General features: G+C 41.3%; 1 protein-coding gene across 1 annotated transcript in view; it reads left to right on the top strand.

The window, feature by feature from the left end:
- LOC135220544 (dolichyl-phosphate beta-glucosyltransferase-like) overlaps positions 1-16,662 on the top strand; it is a 118,748-nt gene extending 102,086 nt beyond the window's left edge. The window contains exon 8 of the mRNA XM_064257734.1: positions 14,431-16,662. Within this exon, the coding sequence (XP_064113804.1) occupies positions 14,431-14,558 (128 nt within the window). The 3' untranslated portion in view covers positions 14,559-16,662. The remainder of the gene's footprint in view (positions 1-14,430) is intronic.
- Positions 16,663-26,365: the final 9,703 nt, after the last annotated feature.

Raw genomic sequence — 26,365 nt, 5'->3', positions numbered from 1 at the left:
TGTGCTGTTTCAATAGTATCATTAAAGGTTAAAGCATTCCCCTTAGAGATCATCCTTCTTCGTGCTTCTGACCACTTGATTCCCTTTATTAGTTGGAATGTTATCTGTTCATCCTTAGTACTTACATGAAAACTACAGCTATTGGCCTTTGCCTTTAACCTGCAAACATAATCTTCAACTGATTCTGACTCACCTTGAGACATCGAAGCCAGCTCTAATCTCATCACCCATTTATTCTTTGTGCCTACCAGATGATCAGCAAACTTCCTAAAAATAACATCTGGATCTTTCCTTTGAGTATCAGTCAACTGCCAAGAATCCCATAACTGCTTTCCTTGTGACCCAGCAGAAAGCTTTATATAGTGCCATTGGTTTTCAGCTTCCATTCATTAAAAGCACTGACTTGGTCCACCTGTGACCAGTCCAATTTAGGCATTTCCACACTGGTAGTCATAATTGTTTAAGCACACTTATTCAGAAAGACAGAAAAATTTGTTTTTATCTTAGGTACTTTTCCATGAAAACTATTTCAGCAAATTTTCATAATCTCAACTTATATCCTATTCTCCAGAAGAACCTTAGTTCATTGCTCTACAACTCCTCAAACTCTGAGCAGTGATACATAATACAATTGTATAAAAAATATCATGACCTTGCTATCATACATACATTAATATTGACACAATGCGAATTATTTTGTTGTAGGCATCAACACAACTAAGAATAAATCTTCACAGGACAGCAGCAATAAGGGCAATAACAGCAGACCTCTAAACAGGTTTGGCTAGTTAATCTAGGGTACTGTATGTCAGTATCATTCAAGAACCATAAAAAAATATAAATCACGTAGGTTAGGCTAGTTATGCTATGCTATGGCACCTATGGAAGTATCATTCAAAGACCATAAAAAGGGTATCAATCACATCTCTTTAATTACTAAACATGGGCATAAATTATCACTCAATAAACATAGTAACTGTTGTTCATTAATTACGAAGGCTATGTAAAAACTTCATAAAGCCTGGCAATTTCAGCAATGCTAGCAGACATCGGTAGTCATCATACATCAACTTCTTATCAAGCGTCTCGGGTAATCATCGTGCATTGGCAACTCAATACGGTGGCGTGTGGCGGCATCTTTGATGATTCGGCGGTTGCATATGCTACTCTTAATGTCTATGATCACTGCACAATATGTTGCAAACTTGATTGATCATACCTGGATCCAAGTTATATCCTCTTGATGATCGCAATCCTTCACATTTATATGTCGAAAATGTTGATCATTGGAAGGTCTCTACCTGCCGAAACAACTTGGAGACGACGCTGTTGGATTTAGTACATCAATTTTAGCCACTTATCTTCAAAATCTGGTGCCGACTCTTACTGTTTACATTCTTGAAGCTTGCCTCCACTGCCACCATGTTATATGGTGGGATGTCTTTATGATACACCAAATAAAATAGCATTATTTTATTCTGTAACACTTGCTGAGGTAGGCTTGAGTCAGTCCGTGATGTAAACAACATGGGAATTACAACAATAGTTTCATACATCAAAACACAAGTCATCATACTGAAACAGTCATAAGCCGGGGACTGCCTTATATAGCATCAGCAAACATTAAAAAAAAAAACAGTGAAACTCCTTCAGAAAGCATTGGAGAATCAAGTCAATCAGCAACTGGCAGCACTAAATCCTACTCTGTGATTGGTTCTTCTACTCCTTGCAATCAATAGCGTGGCGTGCTACAAGCCAATCAGTACTGAGGAAACATATCTTTTATTTATACCCTGCTGTCTGATTTGCTACTTCTGACCCTTCCAGCCAGTAACAGAGAGAGGGGCTGAACTAGTTGCTTACGGGGGGCACAGGCAGTCCCCGGTTATCAGCGGTGCTTCCATTCTTGGCAGGGTGCTGGTAAGCAAAAACTGCCATTAACCAAGTTGCTATAACTGGTTAATGGCACCTCCTCTAGGTATGTTATGGCACCATAATTCTATTATTGGCACCTTATTGCGCCGATAACCAAAACTCGGTGCGGTTTGGCGCTATAAATCGCCAATTTCATACAATCAACTTACCTGTCAGATATATACATAGCTAAGACTCCGTCGTCCCCGACAGAAATTCAAATTTCGCGCCACTCGCTACAGGTAGGTCAGGTGATCTACCGGCCTGCCCTGGGCGGCAGGACTAGGAACCATCCCCGTTTTCTATCATATTTTCTCTGTCGCCGGTGGTATCAACATTGTTGTTATTACCTCCTGACTTAGATTCATTTTTCAACCTTTGATCAACGTTTTTCGGCTTTTTGGTGACGTATTTGGATCGTGTTTTGGCATTCGCTACTGTGGACTGTTTTTGGAATAACTCTTTTGGATTTTTCTCAGTATGTCTGATTCTAATGTGAGTGTGAGAATGTGTGTGAATGTAGGCTGCAGGGTGAGGATACCGAAAGCTTCGGTTGATCCTCACACTGTATGCCGTAAATGTAGGGGGTTTCAGTGTTCTGCTTTTAATACTTGTAAGGAATGCGAGGGATTGAATGCAGAAGAGTGGAAGACTTTGACTTCTTATTTGAAGAAGTTAGAGAGGGATAGAATTAGACGATTGAAAGGTGTGAGTTCAAGGCCTATTGAGCCTTTCACTGATAATTCTAATCCTACTGATGTATTATTCTCCCTATGTATCTCATTCTCAGAGTGCTTTTTCGGATTCGGCATCGGAAATCGCCAATCTGAAAGCTACAATTAGAGATATGAAGTCCAAGATGGCGGACTTCAAAGGTAAGGCTAGTGAAAGTGAACATTACTGTGAAGTGAGTTCTCCCAGTGTTGTGGAGGGGGCGTTTGATCGTCCCTGCGACGCTCCCAGGCCTAGACCTCTTCCAAGCTCACAAGCCCAGAGGAGAAGGAAAGTCGAAAGCCTTAAGGAGGTTGTGGGGGATCCCCAACGGTCAGACGTCCCTTCAGCTAGCTCTGCTTCGTGGCAGGCGGCTCAAGGGCGCTTTAGAAAAAGCGTCATTCGCGAGTGTTTCTCGTCATCTCCCTCTCCTCACCTAAACGAGGGTGGAAGGAATCGAACTTGTCAAGACCGCTGAAGCGTCATATGAAGCCTGACATAGATTCTAGTCCAGAGCGTTTCTCAGATGACGCTCCGTCATCTAGCAAGAAAGCGAAGGGGGCGTCAGCGTCACCTGAAGTGTACGCGGAAGTACCCTTTCCTTCTTCTCCCCCGAGTGATGACGAAAGACGTCATGCACTGGACGTGGGAGAAGCGTCAAGAAAGATCATCATGGCAGTTCAAGAACAACTGTCATCTCTAGTGGGAGTTTTAGCGCCACGTCGGAAGGACGTGACGCTTCCAATTAAGAAGTCTCGTCCTCTCTCACCTGTTCAACGAGAAGCGTCATACAGACGGGAAACGGCTAAACGTCTTACAGAAACGTCTAGTTCGAGAGCGAGAACAGGTGCTTACGAGAGTGTCGTAACGCCAGAGAGACGTAAGACGTCTTTTAGACGCGAAGCGTCATTGGAAAAGGAGCATAGACATGACGCTCCGTCCAATATTATGACGCCAAGTAGGACGCCTTTGGAGAGCGGAGCGTCTTCCAGGCGCGAAGCGTCATCGAGACGTCAGCAAAAGACGTCATCCATGACGCTTGGCGAACGGGAAGCGTCATGTAAGCGGGAAGCGTCTTCTAAAATTCTAGAGAAGCCGAAGCCTATGACGCCTTCAAAGACTATTAGAGCGGGAAAGAGGAAGGAGTATCATTCCCTTAGCCCCTCTCCTATTAGGAGTTGTCTCCTCAAGAAGACGAACGTTCGGAAAGGAGAGCGGAGAAGCATGTGGATCCGAGTTAGAGGAAAACTCGGATGACGAATATAGTGGAAGGGAAGGTCTCTCTAACTATAAGGTGTTGACTACCCTACTACTGGAGGAGTACGGAGACGAGTTGACTCCTGCCGCTCCTCCTTCTCCGCGCTCGCTCTTTTCCAGTACTAAGACGAAGAAGCCTTCGTCTTTTCTCAAAATGAAACCTACCATATCGATGAAAAGAGCTTTACATTCCTTAGACTCTTGGATGAAGTCTAAGAAAGACTTAGTAAGGACAGTCTTCTGTATGCCTCCAGCAAGATTGGCTGGGAAAAGAGGCGTTTGGTATCAGACGGGAGAGAATATGGGTATTGCTCTCCCTTCTACAACCGAAATAGTTCGACTTTGGTTGACGCTTCAAGGCGTCCAAGTCTCAATTCTGCACGGATTACATGGGGTATTTCGGAACTGGATCATCTCCTCAAGGGACTCTTTCGTGTATTGGAAGTTTTTAACTTCTTAGATTGGTCCCTTGGGGTGATGTCCAAGAAAGCACATGATTCGGAAGGAATCGAACCTGAAGCCCCTATTATGTATATTGTCTTGTATTGACAAGGCGGTACAGGATGGATCTTTTGAAATAACCTCTTTGTTTGGAGCAGGTCTTTTAAAGAAAAGGACTGTATATGGCGCCTTCTTAACTAAGGCAGTCTCACATGCTCAGAGAGCAGCACTTCTATATGCGCCTCTATCTGACTTTTTGTTCCCTTCTCAGTTAGTAAAGGACATTGCGCATTCTTTAACTGAGAAGGCAACTCAGGATCTGCTGACGCAGTCAGCAAGAAAGAAGAAACCTGTTTCTGCATCGGACAAGAAAGGACCCAGTACAACGGTGCAGCCCTTTCGAGGTGTTCCGACCTCCAGACCTTCCACAAGGAGGAAGGCTCCAGAGAAGAGAGGTAGATCTGCTTTTCGTCCCTTTAAGAAAGGAAAATGAAGATTCTCTCCTCCAAGCACCAGTAGGTGCCAGGCTCCTGGGATTTGTGGAAGCCTGGACACTGATAAATGCAGACGCGTCATCTTTGGCGATCTTAAGGAAGGGATATCGTATCCCTTTCCTGAACACTCCTCCCTTAACGTCAATACCAAGGGAACTATCAGCCAAATACAAGGATCCGGTGCTGAGGGATACTCTTCGATCGATGGTGGAGCAAATGTGGACAAGAGAGCGATAGAATTGGTACGGGATCAACGCTCCCCGGGGTTTTACAATCGCCTTTTTCTGGTGGCGAAAGCCTCGGGAGGCTGGAGACCAGTACTGGACGTCAGCTCTCTGAACAAATTTGTTCAGAAGGAGAAGTTCTCCATGGAGACTTCTGCTTCAGTCATGGCGTCATTACGTCAGGGAGATTGGATGGTGTCTTTAGATCTCCAGGACGCCTACTTTCACGTCCCGATCCACCCTTCATCGAAGAAGTACCTCCGTTTCATGACGGGGGGAAGGATCTTTCAGTTCAGAGCCTTGTGTTTCGGCCTGTCCACAGCTCCTCAGGTCTTCACAAGCCTGATGAAGAATGTGGCGAGGTTTCTTCACCTCAAAGGAGTGAATGTCTCGATGTATCTGGACGACTGGCTCATCAGGGCCAGATCGGAGAGACAGTGCTTGGAGGACCTAAAGTTAACTCTCGATTTAATCAAAGCGTTGGGATTGCTTGTGAACCTCGAGAAGTCTCAGCTGACCCCCAGACAAGACCTAGTCTATCTGGGGATTCGGATGGATTCTCGGGGTTTTCGAGTTTTTCCTTCGCAAGAGAGAATCGCAAAAGGTTTGCGAATAGTCTCTCTCTTCTTAGAGAAGCAACAAACGTCAGCGAGGGAATGGTTGAGCCTTCTGGGGACGCTTTCCTCGCTACAACAATTCGTCCCTCTAGGAAGACTGCATGTACGTCCTCTTCAATTCTTCCTCAAGAGGTCTTGGAGCTGGAAAACCGGACAACTGTCGGACGTTTTTCCCATTCCAGTGGAGATAAAGTCGCACCTACAGTGGTGGTTGCTCCCTCTGGAAGAGAACGATGGGATCTCTCTAAGAACACAGAACCCAGACCTAGTGTTGTTCTCCGACGCGTTGGAGAGAGGTTGGGGAGCGACATTAGGCTCAGAGGAAGTGTCAGGCACCTGGGAACCAGCACAGGTGTCTTGGCACATAAACTGCAAAGAGCTCTTCGCCGTACATCTGGCCTTGAAGAGCCTGGAACCGCTGGTGTCAAACAAGGTAGTGCAAGTAAACGTGGACAACACCACCGCACTTGCCTACATTCGGAAACAGGGAGGGACGCACTCCTCGTTCCTTTACGAGCTCACGAGAGATCTATTACTTTGGACGTCTCACAGGAACATCTCCCTGCTGACAAGGTTCGTACAGGGAGTAAGGAATGTGAGGGCGGACAGGCTCAGCAGGAGGAACCAGGTCCTTCATACAGAATGGACTCTACACGAGGAAGTGTGTCTCGATCTCTGGTCTCTGTGGGGAACTCCTCATGTGGATCTCTTCGCAACATTCATTTCAAAAAGGCTCCCAGTGTTTTGCTCGGTCGTGGAAGATCCAAGAGCAATTATGGTGGACGCCTTCCTGCTAAACTGGTCTCGAGTAGACGTTTATGCTTTTCCCCCATTCAAAATCCTGGGGTTAGTAATGAAAAAGTTTGCGGCGTCAAAGGAGACGAGGATGACGTTAATAGCCCCCTTTTGGCCGGCCCAGGAATGGTTCACGGAGGTGGTAGAGTGGATCGTAGACTTTCCAAGATCCCTACCAAGAAGGACGGATCTTCTCAGACAACCACACTTCAAGAGGTACCATCAAAACCTCCCCGCTCTCGCTCTGACTGCCTTTCGACTATCGAAAGACTTGTCAGAGCGAGAGGCTTTTCTCGCGAAGTGGCAAGCGCGATCGCGAGAGCACGCAGAACCTCCACTACGAAAGTATACCAGTCGAAGTGGGAGGTATTTAGAAGGTGGTGTAGATCCAAGAAGTTGTCCTCCTCCTCTACCTCTATAGCGGAAATTGCTGATTTCTTGCTATTCCTGAGAGTAAAATCTCATCTAGCCGTATCCACAATAAAGGGATACAGAAGTATGCTCTCGGCTGTATTCAGGAACAGAGGATTAGATCTGGCAAATAACAAGATCTCCACGATCTCATAAGATCTTTTGAGACTTCAAAGTCTAAGGAACCAGTACCTCCGAACTGGAACCTGGACGTAGTCCTCAAATATCTGTCATCGGATAGATTCGAACCTCCTCATCTGGCATCGTTTAGAGACATAACTAGAAAATGCCTATTCCTATTATCTTTAGCTACGGCAAAGAGAATTAGTGAATTACAAGCTCTGCAGGATAAAGTAGGATTCAAGGGAGACTCGGCTATTTGCTCGTTTAAGACCCTGTTTTTAGCGAAAAACGAGAATCCCACGAATCCCTGGCCTAAGTCATTCGAAGTCAAAGGAATGTCGAGTCTCGTAGGCAGAGAAGCAGAGAGGTCTCTATGCCCTGTTAAAGCGCTGAAGTTCTACCTTCAGAGAAAGCGTCAGTTGGGAGGCTCTAGACAAGGTCTTTGGTGCGCGGTAAAAGACCCCACAAGACTGATGTCCAAGAATGCTCTGGCGTTCTTTGTAAGAAACGTCATTACGGACGCTCATAAGGTCTGTCCTGACGAACAGTTACAACTACTGAGAGTAAAAGCTCATGAAGTAAGAGCGGTTGCGACGTCTCTCTCGTTTTATAAGAATATGTCGCTTAAAAACATCATAGATACGACATATTGGAGATGCAACTCAGTATTTGCATCTCATTACTTGAAAGACGTGCGTGTGACGTATGAGAAGTGTTTTTCTCTAGGTCCTATCGTATCGGCAGATACGATTCTGGGTACGGGAGCCGACACCAATCCTTAAATGTATATACTGTTCTTCTTTTTGGATATGGTCGAGAGTCTCTTCGAACAATGGAGGACTTAGGCTCGCACGGGCGGCCGTCTATGTTGTTCAGTAAGAGAATTCTTGTCATATCCAATTAGTTGAGTATAATTTTTTTTGAAAATTATGTATGTGTGCGTAGTGGTTTTTGAGTTACGGTTGTTGTGACGAGTTCGGGGATAACTCGTAACAATCCTTAGTTCTAACATATGGTTAGGATCAGGTGGTCGGGATTGGTTGTGTGCTCCTTTATAAGGTGTATTGTCATATAAGTGGATCAGCACCCATTGACAAAGTCCTTTTAGGCTCTGCCGAGTAAGTGGATAAGACCCCATCGGCAGACCCACAAGAACTCTTGGCCATAGATCACATATCTCGCTAAAGTTTCTTGAGGTGATGCAGACTACTGGGCAAACACCCACGAAGTCTACCACCTATCAGGTAGGAACCAAGGTTTTATTTATACCTACAACATATGTTGTTTACCTGTCTATTCCATATAGTAGCTGTCTCTTACCCTCCACCGAAAGGTGCCAATCAGCTATGTATATATCTGACAGGTAAGTTGATTGTATGAAAATGATATTGTTATGTTACAATAAAGTTTCATACATACTTACCTGGCAGATATATACATAGCTAAGACTCCGTCGTCCCCGACAGAAATTCAAATTTCGCGCCACTCGCTACAGGTAGGTCAGGTGATCTACCGGCCTGCCCTGGGTGGCAGGACTAGGAACCATCCCCGTTTTCTATCATATTTTCTCTCTTCCACCTGTCTCCTGCGGGGAGGCTGGGTGGGCCTTTAATTGTATATATCTGCCAGGTAAGTATGTATGAAACTTTATTGTAACATAACAATATCATTTTTATGGCGCTAGACAAACACCATAAAAGTGGATCGCCATTAACCGAGTCCAACAATAACTGGGAACTGCCTATATGGACAAGTCTAAGATTACCCTTCTTTTTTGTGAGCCTTTCTTTGGCACGCTGAATAAGCGACCTTGAAACTTTAATCTGTTGACTCTCGCTATTGCTCCTTTCTGAAGGAGGTCCTCCGCATACTCCGTCATTTCTTTTGATGGAAGTTGAAGGAATGGTCTGGATGGAGGAGGATCCGCAATCCAACTCCAACCCAGGCCTTTTGACACAATACTCTGTGCCCAATTGCTGAATCCCCACCGATGCCGGAAGAGAAACAGCCTCCCTCCTACCTTCGAGCTCTCACTGCTGCTGGGTTGAGTGACCTCCGCGGCCTCCACGGAAGTGTTTTCCCCTGTTGAGAGACCTTCCTGATCCTCTCTGACGAAAGGATCCCCTAGCTCTTCCTCCCCTGCCAAAACGGTCATATTGCTGAAAGGCCTGGCCTTCGAACACTTGGTTAAAGGCTGGGGAGACAGCGTAGGAGGTTGAAGGCTGAGGCTGGGGGGAAATCACATAGATAGGCTGTGACTGAGCCTTAGAAGTAGAGGGTTGGGCTGATTGTACCAAAGGTACAGCCGAAACAGCCTGGGTGAAGCGTTGCTGCTTCTTTTGGTAAGGCTGATAATGCTTAAGTTTCTTCTGAGACTTACCTCTTGCAGCTTGGTCTTGGCGTCTCTTCGCTGTGAGACCCCAACGATCCTTAAGGCTCTGGTTGAGCCTTGTTGCTTCAGCTTGGACCTCCTTGACCATCGACTCAGGAAAGAGGTCTGCCCCCCAGATGTTGGATGAAAGCAACTTATTCGGCTCATGACGAATAGTTGCTTCTTGGAGGACATGCTTCCGGCAGTTAGTCCTGGCTGTAGCAAACTCAAACATGTCAGACTGGACTGTCTGCGTCAGGGACTTGGTGAGGAGCTTGAAGAGCGGCTCAGAAGCATAAGAAATAGCCGCTACTTCTGTCATTGCCATGATATTAATGGACCTGGCGAGCCTAGTCTTGGCCTCAAATTCAGCTTGAATGAGGCTGTCAGGAAGCCTAGGCAGCTTCTCGCCAAACTGATCCATAGCACAGTCTGGTTTGAGTTTGCCAGCCGAAAAGGTGTTGGGCAATTCTTCCCACAATTCTCCAAGTGAAGGGAGCAAAGGAGATGTGGGGTCTGCTTCCCTTAATTGAGGTAACGATTCCCCCTTCTGGGCAGCTGGAATGGTGACCGTTGCTATCTTGGTAAGAAAGGGAAGAGGAATACCTTCCTCCATCGTAAAAATGGTGAAGGGACTCTTGAAGGCTTGTATCCTCGTGTTCGAACAATCCATCTCCTCTAAACACCTGAGCCATTCTCTTTGAGCCTGGTCACGTGAGTAGAGGACTGTCTCCTTAGGCACCTTATCATCTCTAGTCATGGCTGCGTCAGTAAGTCTGGCGTAGCCAATGAACGGCGGTTGGAGGCCCTCCGGGTAGAACTCGAAGTCCTCAATCCTTCGAGTACCACACTCCGGAATAGAAATAAGGCCGTCCTGGAAAGGGGCGTATGACGCCACCCTCCAGGGGTTGTTCATAGAGAACGGAGGCAGAGAGTCATGAGGTGGAAGCTGAAGCAGTCCAGTGCCGAAAGCTGGGGGAGTAGCTAGAGGGGCCTGATTAAGTCCGGCGATGATATTGTCCTGAGACGTAATCCTATCGGACAACCGGGAGAACATCTGCTCCATGCTGCTCCTCAGAGAGCCGACCAAGTCTCCCATGTGTTGCAACAGTCCAGCATTGGGATCCAAAGCCGGAGCTGCTGCGGAGGTAGAGGGATAACTTGTAACAGGTACCAAGGGGAGAGGAGAGACTGCCGGCTCAGCCGGAGTACGGGGCCTCTCCTTGGAAGACCTGCTCTTTGAGGACTTTGAGCTTGAAGCAGAAGCTCTAGACCTCTCTGCTCCGGGGTTTGCAGCCGGAGACTTACGAGACGTTGACGCCGACGAAGTCTTTTTGGACGACGACGACGTCTTTTTGAGGGTTTTCAGTACCTTCTGGCCCTTGACCTTAGGTTTCACCGAAGCGTCGGGTGAAGCATAAAGGAGCTCAGCTCCTGTAAAGCCTTGGAAGGAAGCTGGAGAATTAGCAGGAGAAGAAGACCCAGTGGCGCCCAAGGGAAGCCCTTGGGCGTCCAACGTACCTACCTCGACCAACAGGTCGTCAACACCTACCATGGGTTCTACATTTAAATCCAGTGTCGCGACTTCCGATGAGATATCGTGGCCTGGTTCCTTTATCGAAGTGGCGATCTGCTGTTGGATCGCCGCCATAGTCGGGGCTGCCTCTGCCGGGTCGACGTAACCAGTCGACTTGCCGCCGGGGAAGATCAGGACAGCCATCCTCTTCTCTAGGATGTAGGGCTGTCCCTTGGCGGCGTTCTTCCCGAATCCGCCGACCCAAGCCCTCAGGGTTGCCAGAGCAGTATCTCTAACGGCGGGAGCCTGGAAGAGAGGGCGTTCATTAGTTTTAAGCTTAAACTTAAGATTAAAACTTAACTAATACTAGGCTTACCCTAAAAGTCATCGGGGATGTAATACCCAATATAAAAAGAGCTTAAGCTTAAAATAAAAGATTAAAATTAAACTTAAGATCTAAAACATTTATTGGAATTTCTGTACGGAGTTGGAAATACTTACCCCGTCTAAGAACTGACTCACGAGATCGTAACATATGGTGCAGGTTTCGTGGAACCAGACCTGCAGATTCCCATGCGGAGTCGCGCACGGAGCGTGGGACCTGCAGACTTCGTGTCCACAGGGGTCCTGGAGCATGGCGTTGCATCCCGGATGCTCACAGTTGGTGGTCTGTAAGTGAAAAGATACATGAGTACCCTAAAAGACATCACTTACAGGCTAATAGAACTCCGATGCATGCCGGAGAGCGAAAAAATTTTGGGCATAACCCCTCCCTTACCGCCTGAATAGGCTATAACCCCGGAATGATCCGGTGTGACAACGTAGGTAAGGGAGGAACCCGGCTTAAGCTAGCTTAAATTAAACTTATGATAGCTTAAAATAAACTTAAAATACACTTAAGCATAATTAGCACTAAGTACCGGAATAGTTCCGGTTCGCGGAGGTGTTCGTCTCCCGATATCGACGAGACGGGATGGTTAGTAAAAGACCAACTGTACGCCTGAGGTCCGCCCGCAAGCGGGGAACCAGCTCCCTTCCTCGTGATTGACGGAGCTCCGGTAAGATAAAAAAGCACCAACAATCCGGGAAGGAGCGAGAGGGCGAAACAGACTCGAGCAAACAACGGGGCAACGGAGTAACAAAGGAGGGGGAAGGCCAATCCCCCTACCCAGTCACAACAAAGCACCGTGAAGCAAGAGAACGGTCAAGTCCAGTCCTGGGTCTGTCCAGCCTCCCCTACTCCCTCCGCGTAGGGAGAGAGGGAGACAGGCCCGGGTGGAGCGAGCGAGGACGGACCTCCCTCCCCCCGGCTCTATGGGAGAGCGGGAGGAGGGTAGGGTGACTGGACGGGCGCCTGGCTGCTTCGCGATCACATGGTGACCACGAAGCGGTAACACGATAAAACACACCAAAAAACATAGCCTAGGTTAAAGCAACCAAACTAACCAGCGAGATGCTATCGTAGAAGCAACAAAACTGATGAGAGGAAGCAATAAAACTGGTGGGGACCATGATATACAGAACCTAGGCTACGTTAATATGCCAGACGCCGTAGGCTAACCTAAAATACATAAAATCACTAAAAATTAAATTAAAATGAAAGTAGGAAAACAAAACAGTAGGAGAAAAAATCCAGGAGTGTACGACTAACCCGAGAGAAAGTCTACCACTCAAAGCTAGCCGGGGCCGATACTAAGAGCTGTGGCTAGGGTCTGGATGGAAACAAATGCCTACGCAAGGTAAAGAAGACATGCATGCATGACATAAACCAAGTAGGCTGGACCCCTAACATAACATAGATAAATAGTAATAGAGCGTAAAGTAAAAAGGGAAGGTTCTAGGTATGGAAGACCAAGAACGAACCCGCCACGAGGCAGAACAATGCCACCATGCTTCCGGCCGAGAGCCAGTATTTATACCTAAAAAACGGCAAATACTGACTCAAAGCTGGAAAAAACTAAATACGAACCTTACGGATTACTTAACTTAGCTGATGCAATGGCTGAACGCTCCATATCTAGATAAAATCCTCGTAAGGGGCACGAAAAACACAGAGCAAAAAAGTACGTGTGGTAAAGCGTGCGCTAACAAAAGGGATGGCCACCAGAGGCGCAGCAGTCGGTAGCGTGGGATGGAGTAGTAGTAGTTGCTGCCCACTCTGTGGGTCGGCTCCCCTCTTGTGGAGGTTTTGTCGTAGGAGATTTCTATTGGTAAGAGGTTCGTGGTAGTGGTCTCACTCGCCCTAGTGTTCATACCGACGCCCTCTTGGAGGGTGAGCGAGTCAGTTATACTGACCTTTTCTTTATTTTATTTATTCTCTGGTATTTGTTAGTGCATTTACCTTAGAAATAATGGATTAAAGGGATATTTCGCTGGGCGACACGAACTGAGCCCAGAAATAGATTTTTCCTTACGTCAAAATCCCTTTTTTAGAGAGAGAATTAGAGCTCACATCTTATATTTGACCACCAAGAGGGCAACATTTTTTACTCTTGGTCAGAAATGTCAAGGTATTTGACATTTGATAGGTACACCCTCCCTGTCTCAATGGAGGACACTGGGAAAGAGAAGAGGGGAAAACATTTATGTAACTAAAATCTTACTAATTCACTATAGTGTTTTCTTTAATAAATTAGCTGTGTTTACATTAATATTATTTTAAAATTAGTAAATAATTTATTTATCATACAAAACAAATAAACATAATAGTACATACGTATACTGTATACTAGTAAATTTACTAATTTAAACTGTAAATAATTTGTCCAAAGTAAATTTCTATGTAGTTTTAGAGTAAGATTCTATAAAAGGCACCATATGGTCTTGTTGTTTGATGCCTACATCTCCCTAGAGAACAGTAGTTTAAAATGAATTTTGTGGTGTCATTTGAAGACGTTTTGTATTCGTGTGCATTTTATGTAAGAAACTTAATCCCCACTGTAAAAAAAAGTGGATTAAAAGAATCTAGCGAGGGTATATTACATATATGGACACACTATCTGTCTTCTCGGGATACATTGAGTTGGAATAAGAAAAAAGGAAAAAGAACAGCCAAGATGAATTGGAAAGTTGTTGATCAACAATTGGTTGAAAAAATTTTCCATCAGTAAATAGGGGAAAATATTGAAAAGGTGGGATAATGGGATTATGGCTGGAATGCAGTTTGAAGATCTCATTACAAATTGGAAAGTTGCCCAAAGGTGTGGTATTCAGAGATTGGAGAATGGAACAAGATAACAGGTCTGAGATGATTTGGATATGTGATGAGCATAAGTAAAGTACATCGTAGATAATGGAGTAGTGTGACAAAGAATTTTACGAAGGCACATAAAAATCATGGAGAAGTGGACCTTGTGGGTATTCGGGCAGAAAGTACGCTAGCCAGAAGGCAGTTGAGAGAGCTACTTCTACTTTTACATTGTACCCCATAAAAGGAAAGTTTGCATAAAAATGTTTTGGTAGTGTTTCCCCTATGCAGTAATATAATTTTTTTTATTGTAAAAAATATGCTGTAGACATATCTTAGTTTTAATCAAGATCTGTCTCTCTTTTGCAGGAACAAAGATGACGCCTATACTGAGTTGGATTGAAATGGGTATTGACCTATTTGTGATATGGTTACGATACACATTAGGAGCATGGAGAATAAGAGGAGATATGAAGAATTTAGTAAATTCCAAGTAGCATGACCATTGAAGTTTAATTAAAACTTAAATAACTAGATAAGTAGATAACAGGGCAGAGCCTCTTATCCCAGAGTTTTATCTATAGTGAAATGTCAGTTAAGCAGAGGTCATTAGGCCTCTATTGAGCACCACAGGAGTTATGCTCAGTGTGATTTGCATAAAACTTGATCCATTATTGTCACATACAGAACATTATGGATGGTTTACTAGGCTTTACGGTATTAATATAGTAGAATATGAATTACAGTCATATAGAAAACTTTTGGCCATCTCTAACTCTTTACAAGTGTACAGTAGCCTTATGTTACCTGCAGATGATAGGGTACTGAATTAAATACTAAATTGCTGTTTACCATTTATTTGCCCAAGGATGATGGATGAGGAATGGTGAATGTGATAGTTATAATTAGGAGTACATACTTGATCATTTGGTTGTTAATTTTATTGTTATTTTGACAATCAAATTGAGTATATTGACAAAAAAAAATTGTTTTTTTATAAAGAATAAGGCATGGTCTGTTGAAAACTGAAGGCTCAACTTATGATGTAAAGGAAAAGTTTTGTTTTGTGCTACATTGAAGACAGTAAAATATATATATATTTTTTTTACTTATTTTGCTAATCAGTACTGTACTGCTCTTTTTGATTATCATATAAGCCACTTCGTATAAAACTTTTATTCATTTGACTTGTAAGGTAGCTTATTCTTATTCCTGCATTTAATATTCATCTCCTTAGATTATTTAGGAATAGCATAATTTACTGTAGCTGTTTGTCAGAATTCCAGCATATGAAACATTTAACTATTTTGTATTACTAATTAATACCTATTCAATTGCTCTGATGGACTATAAAATTAGTTTACTTAACCATTCAGTATACTTTTCTGTGTTACAGTGTTTGCAGTTTCCTGTTAAGAAATGTTCCAGGTTAATCTAGGCTATGCATAGTTTACAAAAGTTGGTGATAAGAGATTCAAGAATCAAGTGTTATTCATTTTGCTTTTTCACTTACCTGTATGTACTAATTATTACTTTCATAACGATTACATATTATATATGGATTTTTCAAAATTAAAGTACATTGGCCATACCTACATTCAAGATATGCAGAATTCCAAAGGCTATTGTATTATGATGGCCATTCAGTATTTTGTCAGTTGTCTAGTGAATTTGTCATTGCCTTTCTTGATGTTTTCTTATAATTTTCAACATTTTGATATATTATATGTTTTCTGTATGTGTAATCATTATTTATAGTTAATATCTACATGTTCATTACACATTTACAATGTCAAGGCTAGCTGAAATATTATAGGATAACAGAAATCTGTTATCCTGAACATTCTTGGCCTTGATGATTCTGGACAAGAGGCTTGCTGCAGTATAAAGGTTCAAATTAAATGCAAATCAGTTGTACTGGTTTTATACTGTGAAGCATCACCCATCAACTTGACTCTCCTGTAAGATAAAGGAGAGAATATTTCTAACTTGTAGGATATAATTCTACACTGTAATGGGTTTCCTATCACAACTGCAGTTTCATTTAATACAAGAAGTAATCAGTTATTTGTAACTGAAATTAAAATGACTGTCTCATTTATAGGTTTGCTTCTGAAATGAAAAGTTGTGAATCACTACTATTCAGTGACTATTTTACTGAAATTTTGCAGTAGGTTATGATGATTTTTGTTTACACCATTACAAATGTTAAACTGGAGAAAAATTTCCTTGAGCTTGAATCAAGATATTTTTATACTGATATTTTGTGAAGAAAACAAACTGGGACCTGTGAATGAATTTTTGTTGTTTGTACTATATATATATTATGTACTGCTTTTAGCATATTGACTGAACCTGCTGATTAAAGTTGTCTAAAAATGTGGCCCACCAATAGAAAATTTTTAGTTGAATCATTAGTTAGTTTGGATATACCTAGTGAAAATTAGTAACAGGCACATATTCTGAAAATTGCGGTGATAGGATATTCTCTTAAACCATTAAGCTGTTATGGATATATATAAGTTTTATGTGTATATAGTACTATTTTTATGATGTACTGTGGAGAAGTTTATTTTTAGAAATACAAATATTCACACGGTAGATTTTTCCTTACTGTTTCAAATTATATTTATGCATCGGGAACTAGAGAAGGTTGTAATGCTTAGCTAGACTTCACCCCAGTCCATTGCAGCTTAGAGAATGTAGTGCTCTTTCAGCTTGAAATTATTCACGTTGCACATAGTTTCTTTTGCAGTCGGTGTGTATTATATTTCTTTGACGTTTTTTTTTGAGTGATCAGATTTTTTTTTTTCTCATCTCAAAGTAAGTAGCATTTCTTATGATTTTCTGGTTGTAATATCTTATTTTTTGTCACTTTCAATTCACCTGTTTCAAAAACTGTAATTTGGGAAAACTCATTTTTCTTACGCTATGAAGATATTGTATGTACATGGTCCCATCTCTTGTGTAAGGATAATAGGAAGGTTACACTTCTTTCAAGAGCACATTAATTTGCCTAGGACTTGAAACTTTCAGGTACCTTTTTACATTAAAACAGAATTGAAAAAAATTGTGGTTATCTTTAACAACAAATAGGTATGATAGTTGCATGTATGCCTTTCATATTCTCATTACAGGCAGCCCCCCGGTTACGACGGGGGTCCTGTTCTTGAGACGCGCTGTAAGCCGAAAATCGTCGTAAGCCGGAACATAAAAAAAAATCCTAAGAAAACCTTACTTTTAATGCTTTGGGTGCATCAAAAACTATGTAAACTCCATTCTTATTGCATTTTTCATCAAAATAACCTGCAAATATTGATTATTTTGCATTTTTGGTACTATCATATTTCTTCTGCAAGATTAGCATTGTAGGCAATGTAACCCTGGAACATGCATCATAAACCTGGAAATAATTTCTGATAAATATATATAATTGAAAAGCCTTGTAACCTCGGAACGTCGTAAGCCAAACCCATCGTAACCCCGGGGGTTGCCTGTATATTCTATTATTCGAGTACAGTATTGTACATGGTGTGACATATTTGTGAGCAGTAATTTAGATTTATATGATCACTTTTATTGTTAAGTTTTTAAATTATTTTGGAATTGACTTTGAAATATGTTCACATTTCTTTAACATTATGCACAATGTAAAGGTTGTAGTATTACAGTGGGCACACTTCACTTTTTGAGGAAGTAAATGACTGGTGATATGGCTGTTATTTAGAGTTTTATCAGAAGTCTGTGATATATTTTTAGCACCAATTTTATTCTGCCCAACCCCCTATGTAGCAAATAGCCTAAATCTTATTTGACTAGTAATACTTGCTTGGCATGTAGCCTACATTAAGATATATTTCAAAAGTTTTACATGACAGTCTTTTCACCCTTGTAATGTTTGCTAAATTATTATTTTGACTAATTTTACAAGTTTATTGAGTCATGTTTCCAGACCGATAGGGTTAATTTGATGGATCTGTTTTTGCAAATGTGAAAATTATAGCAAGATAAACAAAAACATCTTTTTAAAGAAATTTCTCTTGACCTTTGTAGGGCAATACCAGAACATGTTGAAGCTTGTTAAGGAAGTACTCAAGTGGTGGCAGGCAGGGGATTGATGGGGACACTTACCCACTCACATGTTTGCAGACCGTCCCTTTTTCTTTGGGCTTCTGGGATAACTTTGGGTACAGTTATTGGTGGGATTATGTTAAAGGACTTAGGGTTATATATTTGGGAAAAATTAAATTATTATTTTTTCCCAATGAAAATACTAACCTTCATCATGTATATAGAAGAATCATTCCTAAGTTGGGCAGTAGTACGTACTATTTTGTGTAATGTGATTGGTGGTGTTCTGATCATTATCTGGAAATTCCAGCTTCTGGTTGCATGTGTAAGAAGGAGGATGACTTCTGTAACCTCCTTGATAACCTGGCATATACTGATGCAAGGGGCTGACAGGTCCATGTGCTAGAGTATGGTATTTGTGCCTGAACTCTAGGAAGATTCAGAGAAACTTTTGGTTCTCCCGCTTTGTGTATGGGAGGTACGGGTTAGTAAGTGGTGATATAATTATTGCAATTAGACCCAATTAGTGAGAGAGATACCAACAATTCCATCATTTATTCATCTACCTGTGAACCTTAGGTGATATGCTTTTCAGTCCAGTGGAGCTTATACTTATTGAGCAGACACCACAAGTTCTAAGATGTCCAAAGAACTTTATTGGAACATCAGGTAAGTAGAAGATGGTTGTAAAGTCAGACAGCTACCCTCAGTACCTGAGCAATTCCCTTGTGGTGAGTGTGTAATCTCTCCTGTAAACAAGGGATGTGCTAATACCCTGACCTGGTTGGCTCTCATGAGAAATAGGATGTCTCTCTTGCCTGACAATTTTACATCTACTGCAGGAAACTAAAATTTAGAAATATAATTATTACCAAAATAATGAGGGGTTAAAGGAACACTAATGAAAAAAGTATAATTTATTTACAAAAGTAGCAAAACTTTGGTACAAAAATACTTTGGGTGCTTCACAGAAGGAAGGGCACTAATTGAACACTGATAAAACCGCAGCTTCTGCTGCGATAATTCAAATAATCTTAAACAAAAAGAAATTTGGGTTAATTTTTGGAAGTTGATAAAGGGCATGTAATATTCACGGATTTTTGGGGGGTAATAAATATTCATAGATTACCTTGAAAATTGTTATGGATAATCTTACCTTATCACAAAACATCCCTCCCCCCCAAAAAAAAATACACATGCCTAAAAAATACTCAAGTACTGAAACTGCCAAGTTAGCCAAGTTACTATTCATGGAATATTTACAAATTTAATCCTAATTATAGCTTAAACATTAAAGATTAAAATAAGAATAGAATAGTTTTTTGGTTCTTACCTAATTTCTAGCTCACTTATGACAGGTTAGAACTCGGTGACACAGGCATTCTGTCTTGAATCAACTGTGGCACAGGGAACACTTCCACTGGTTTGTTGCTTGGTTTTTCAAATGAGCAAGTTTCATAATGAGTAGCCTGAGACCACATTGCTGGGTTGTGGACACATTGAGTCTCATGGTAGCAAAGGGATAACAAGTTCTGCCAAAGCTGCACTGAAGTTTGCCCTATTTAGTCCATGGATCCAACTGCTTAATTGTGTGCATAATGTGTGAATTGGTGCTCGTGAAGTTCTCGGTGGTGAATCTCTTCATCTTCCGGATGCAAAATGTGCTCACACACAGCTAATTGAAGGGGACTACCCCCTCCTTTTATCATATCATAGAACATCTGTCGTCTTGTCCTTGATTATACATAATTGTATTGTGATGAAGAGTTGAGAAAATCAACACTGTTGTTTTTACTTGTAGAGTGGCAAAGCAACATCACTTTATCAATGTGATTGAACACCGTCACCAATGCTCCCTGCTCCAAGTGACAAGACACCAGGCTTTTGGGAGATAGGGCTTATGTATCATTGCAACAAATTCAAAGCCTGACTTGTGAGTGACAGTGCCAGCAGCAGTGATATAAACAAGTTATCCATGGTTACAGTACAACCACATCTAACATAACGAGCTATTAGTTGTATTATCAGGACCTCCCATGAATGTGTGAAATTTTGGGATAGCGTTGCACACTGCAGGCCATTACCAACTTTGTAGCATACTTAAAAATATAAGACAAACTTGAATTTATTTTCAATTACTAAAATTAATTCAGAGTTAGTTACAAACACATACGTTTATCATAAAATAATTTGCCATTATATAGTATATGCCAAAACAAACAATTGTTATAAAGATTTCATTATTAAATACTTGGCTGGTTTGTTGGGGATGTAAACTTTAAAGATACACTGTCCCTTAAATGGCACCAGGTGTTCATCCACAGTCAAGTGAGGACCTGGTTTGTACAGTAGTTTATGATTCCCAAAATTCCTTATAGCTGCAAACCTGTTGGTTTTCTTTTATTTCTCCCTTGTAATGAAGTCGTTGAAACAACAGCCCTCGGAATGGATGCAAACCAATATGTTACCACATCTTAGTTGTTGCAACGTGGTTATCCTCCCTTGTGCCACACATGATGAGAGGCCCAATAATTGCCTTCTGCTTCAGCAGGTTAATATCATGAAACAGGAATTGGTTGACCTAACTCTGGTATTGGTGTGCACACCCTCACCACTGAGCATAACATTGTGGAGGAAAACAAAGAAGCCAGGTGTTGAAGCTCCATCAGTTACCATGGTGAGGGAGTCATTCTAGATGTTTCCAGCTGATAATGCATTCCCTCTGAGGGTTGGGCACACTATGTTGAGAACTGGCTCTTCCAGCTGGCATAAGGGGCCACCAACTGCAGGCTTAAGAATGCCTTGCTGCTTCTTGTGGCTGTGAAGTTCTGTGGAACTCAGGTTGTGCCTGTCTGAAGGGCCACATTCCATTTCATCACCCACAGTAAGCACAGAAGACACTGGTACTCCATGACAGCACAGCAAATGAAGTAGGCACCAAAATGGTGAACGATGAACATGTCATCATCCTTGAGAGGGCCAAGTTCGCGCAGGGTGTAAACACAATTATCCTCCTCGGCTTCAACCACATTTCCCTCCGCATCATTGGCATTCAATCATGTTTCCCTCCACATCATTGGCATCCTAGGTATCCAAATGTACCTCAACCTCATAAACACAGTCGTCAGTTTCGTCCACATTGTTGCTGTCATTGTCTGATGAAAACAAGTGGTGTAAAATCTCTGCATCACTAAGATTTCTTGATGCCATGATGAAATCTGTACCACAGGAAAAAAGCTCCATGATAGAAATAAATCCAGTATGGCAAAATGTGGCAACACCTGGCATATCTGGCCAAGTGGATTCAAGACGCACCATCTAGCTGTTTTATCTGAAAATATAAAGTATGTATCACAATGACAATATCCATCTCTGCTCTTCACTTCACTGAGGCCCACAGTGAACTGAATAATCAGGTCGCCCTTCCTCATAGTTCATCCCTGATATGCACAAATGCAGAAGTGGTGGTGTTTCTTATATGATTGGTTCCATTTTTGGAACCAAGCATATGTATGGTTAAAGCTCTTCATAAGCGTGGAAAACTCAAGATGTGGATGAGAAGTCCATATCCTTTAGCTGGAACATCCGGTTGAGGGGTGAACAATAATCTAATGTACCAGAGTGCTTCAGTGACGTGATCGGTATGGTCTTGGCCTGCCACCTCAATGGCTGCGAGTTCGATTCTCAGGAATTTCATTGAGGTGTAAGAGATGTATATTTCTGGAAATAGAAGTTCGCTCTCGACATGGTTTGGAAGTCATAAAGCCATTGGCCCTGTTGCTGAATAACCACTGGTTCCATGCAACGTAAAACACCATACAAACAAACAATAATCCAATGTACTAATGAAAAAGGGCTATTCTGTTCAAAGGTAGATGAGAAAGCCCACAAACCTGTTGAAGAGTGGCCCTCTGAATAGGGTCCCTTTCATAACTGTGAATTTAGCAGTAACTGACATCTCCAAAGTGTTATGATTCAGGCTTATCATCAGGTTCTTCATGATACTTTCCGTAATAAAAAAATTTGCACCAGCAATTGGAATGGAGGTAAAAGAGTACAGAAAGAAAACTCACAATATACAGTATTGGCATTCTCCAGATTCGCACACTCACGCATTTGCGGATTTCTCTCTGGACCATTGTTTGTGGGAAATTCGCCTCTTCACGGTGTCTATGAGAAATATCCAGAAATTCCTTTTTTTTTTTTGTCAATGTCATCATAGAATGCACTTTTTGTGATAAAACTATTAAACTTGGGTATAAAAATTTTAAGATGGTTTATCTTGGGTTTCAACTAACAAAATATGCTGTTTTAAGCATTTTTATTATAGGGGTTCCAACTATTTGTGGGTTCTAGCTATTCACAGGGTGTCTGGTACCCATCCCCCACGAATACAGGGGGACCACTGTTTACAGAAAATTAAACAGGACAATTACATTATCCTTCGATGCAGGGGCATTGACTCTTGTCTTAGAAAACAGATGGGTTCATTCATGGTGGGCCAGACAACCTATGGTATAAACTTTCAAATTTCCAGAGGGCAGTGTGGATAAGGTGTAATTGCCTACCTCTCCTGTCCTATCTTATCTGTCCTTGTTCTCCTAAGTAGGGCAATTCTATGGAAACTTATGTACCCCTAAAAAGGCAGGGCTAACTGTTGATTCATTATTTGGAGATTCTTGCACCTATTGCTCTCTGATTGGCTCATCAGACCACACCAGACTGCAAACTTCTAGTTTTGCAATGAAATCGTGCATCTTCTGCCATCAGACTTTCCCAAAAGTTCCATCAAAGACTGCATGGAGCTTTGAAGGGGTGACAACAAAGGGCAAAAGCAGACCCAGGTTGATACCAGACTGGACATCCACATTAGCTGAGCTTATTAAAAGTTGAATTTTTGCTTTCACTAGTATCCCTCCTTAGCAAAAATAGTCACTACCCATGGTACAAAGTAACCCTGCAAGATAATCATCTTCCTAACAGGAGCTACTGGATAGTCTCTTTAGAAGCACCCTTTATCATACATTTTTCATAAAACAAAACATTGCAAATTCCTTAGAAAGTTTACTTCAGTCTAATTGAAATAGAAAAACAATAAACCAGAAAGAATTTTTTATGAAATACTGTATACATGCATACATTGAACAACCAAGAAAACAGTTTTCTTTTTTCAGCGTTATTATATTAAAAGATCCCTGACATTTAAAGGTTTGTGTTGGGCCCAATAATGTGTTAGGAGAGTGTCAACTGCAATTTGCAAATTTTGACTAACAAGAAAACTCGTATAGATTTTCTAAAGTTTTGTGGGTCTAAAGAGGATATAGGTAATTATTCTCTCTCAAGTTATCATAGTTTGCAGAACATTTTGGTACAAAATAGTATCTTGCAATGTTTTGTAGTGAAACAACTGATGCCACCGATTTTGAATTGTTGAGCTGAAACTCATTTATTCATGTATTTATTTCAGTTATTCATGGTGTCTATTATGAGTTTTTGAGTGAATAAAGGCATCAGTTGATTACCAGCCTTTTCTTGAGTATCACCAGATTTCCTGAGTAAGATAAACTGCCTTGCAGTTTTAGCAAATGCACTTAGGAAGCAAGATAAGCTAGGCTTCCAATTTGTTAGACTGGAGAAGTTGGTTAATCAGTGTTATGTACATCAAACTGGGATTTAGTAGTTCACAGTAAACAGTTATTGAACTGAAGAACTCAAGTGTAGAAAGAGATCTACTAGTTCTACCAAGGATTGGACAGTAGAGGCCTAAGGACTTGGCTGAATGCTTTTTTTTTTTTTTTTTTTTTTTTTTTTACCTTGAATACTGCCAAGAATCATTTGATCACTATTTGGTAATTTTTATGTAATGATTGAATTTACATATAGGACTAGTATCTTTGTAAATGTTTGTGGTGCATATAAGTTATTATGAAAGGTCTGTGTTTTGTACAGGCTATATGTGTCTTTTATAGTCAGGTTCTCATGCTCAGATTTACCTGTCATTTCATCCGTGACCTTTCGATGGATGAGCATCCACATGAAAAGAGCAGAACTGTTGGACCATCAAATCAAGGTCATCAACCTCAGTTCTTGTCTTGCCTTTATTATGGCAACAATATGGCAGCTGTGAAAATTCTTCTAGCTGATAAGGAGGTGGAACTGTATAGAATAGCATGCTGTGGCAATTCACTTGATAATAGGAAAGAATCTTCTCATTTTGGGACCATATCTACCCGACAATGTTCGGACCTGATTTTCAGGCGGAACTATTTTGTGGAGCTGAACCACGGACTCCAGGGGGAGGGGGGGGGGGGCCCCTGTTTCTAGGAATATAACTCTCAGCATTCTATCCAGTTTTCCCATGATGTGATTAGGATGGGGATAATTGTATTATCGTAATAATCTTAGTCCTAGAAAGTGGGTTCTGGTTACACTTGGGCCCTACCCTTTTGGGGTAGGGCAGGGATGCGGACATTTGGGAGTCATTTCTCACTTGTGCCATTGGCGGAAGATTCAACTTTGCGAAGGGCCAATGGTATCTTTTCAAGATTTTTTTTTTTATATCAAATATGTTTATGAATACTTTTTTTTATATCAAATATGTTTATGAATACTTTTTTTTTTATATCAAATATGTTTATGAATACTTTTTTTTATATCAAATATGTTTATGAATACTGAACTAAATTATTTGAGTAGGTACCCCTGGGCCCCATGATGGAAAAAACTCCGCCACAGTTGATGACTATTGGCACGCCACTCCCGAATTGCCTCGGTGCAGCCTCACGCAATGGAAGTACTATAAATGCTTTTAAGGAGCACCCGGTTACAAGTGAAGTAGCAGAGCCAGAAAACCAATTAGGGTGCATAAATAAAAAAGATATAAACAAAAATCAATTGGTAAACTCCAATATCGTAACAATGGAACCATATATGATGAACAATAATTCTGAATTAGAGACAAATAATCCTCCCGAGAATATAGAAAATATAAAAATCATAATAGACAAGCAACGTACATAACCAAAAAGAAACTAAAATTGCCGACAAAATCCCACATTGGTGCATTTTGATGACCTCTCTCGACCAGATAACTGATCAAGATTTCTAGTCCTGAAAACTGACAACAAAATCTCAGCAGCGATACTAGAAAACAAATTACTCCACATATATCCAACACAGGTCATGCAATGTAGACACATCAAAGACAATGAAGGGCTTATCCTAGTAACCAATAAAAGCAGGCCACTGCCTTTTTAAGTATAACGGAAATAAATAATATAAAAGTAACAATTACAAGCCATGAAACATTGAATTATGTAGAGGGTACTGTCATCCTATCCAACAACGAACAAGAACTTCCTTCAAAACAACTACTGCTAGACTCCTTAATATACTCAATTCCAAGTAGAAAAGACAAGAATAAAAATATCAACATTGCCAAAATAAAATTTACAGGCCAAGACCTCCCATTTAAAATAAAAATTCTCGGACAAAATGGAGAAGTTCGTCCTTTCATTCCAAAACCACTACAATGAACACAGTGCTCAAGGTATGGACACATACAAAAAATGCCGTAATAAGGCAATATGTGCAGTCTGCGCATCAGATAACCATACCACTAATTGGAAGAACTGTAACCACTCAAAATGTATTCAATGTGGACTAGCCCATCACGCGAAATCTAAAGAATGCTCATTTTACCAATACAACACATAACTTCAGTTGTTAATAAATAGGACAGAAATGTCAGTCATGGAAGCCAAACACGAGCTAAAGTAAGAGGAGTTAATAATCCATTCAAAAGCCCAACCTTTTCAAATGTAACTAAAAATCAAGACATCAATCAACACAATAACAAACAAGATAACATAAACATAGAAACTAAATCTCATGCCATGAATACTGAAACCCAAAATAAAAGTGATATCATACCCACCAATACCACTATTAACACGGAAGATTCAGATACCCATGGAAAAGAACTACCAATGGAAGAGGAGTTAAATAATAATAATAATCGAATTGACCAAAAGGAAGGAATACCTACTGGAACGAACCCCACCTAAGCGAAAAAGTGAATATTGAAAATTACACTCAATCCAAAGAAACTCCAACTACACCAGGGGAACATTTAAAAAAAGATGTACTAACCTCATTACAAGTGGAAATACACAATTACCCTCAATCCCAATCAAACAGTCAACATCTGGACAGTAAAGAATCAATTAATCAC

This window comes from Macrobrachium nipponense, chromosome 2 (assembly GCF_015104395.2).
Source record: "Macrobrachium nipponense isolate FS-2020 chromosome 2, ASM1510439v2, whole genome shotgun sequence".
In the NCBI taxonomy this organism is placed as follows: domain Eukaryota; kingdom Metazoa; phylum Arthropoda; class Malacostraca; order Decapoda; family Palaemonidae; genus Macrobrachium; species Macrobrachium nipponense.
This window is presented reverse-complemented; position numbering and strand designations above follow the sequence as displayed.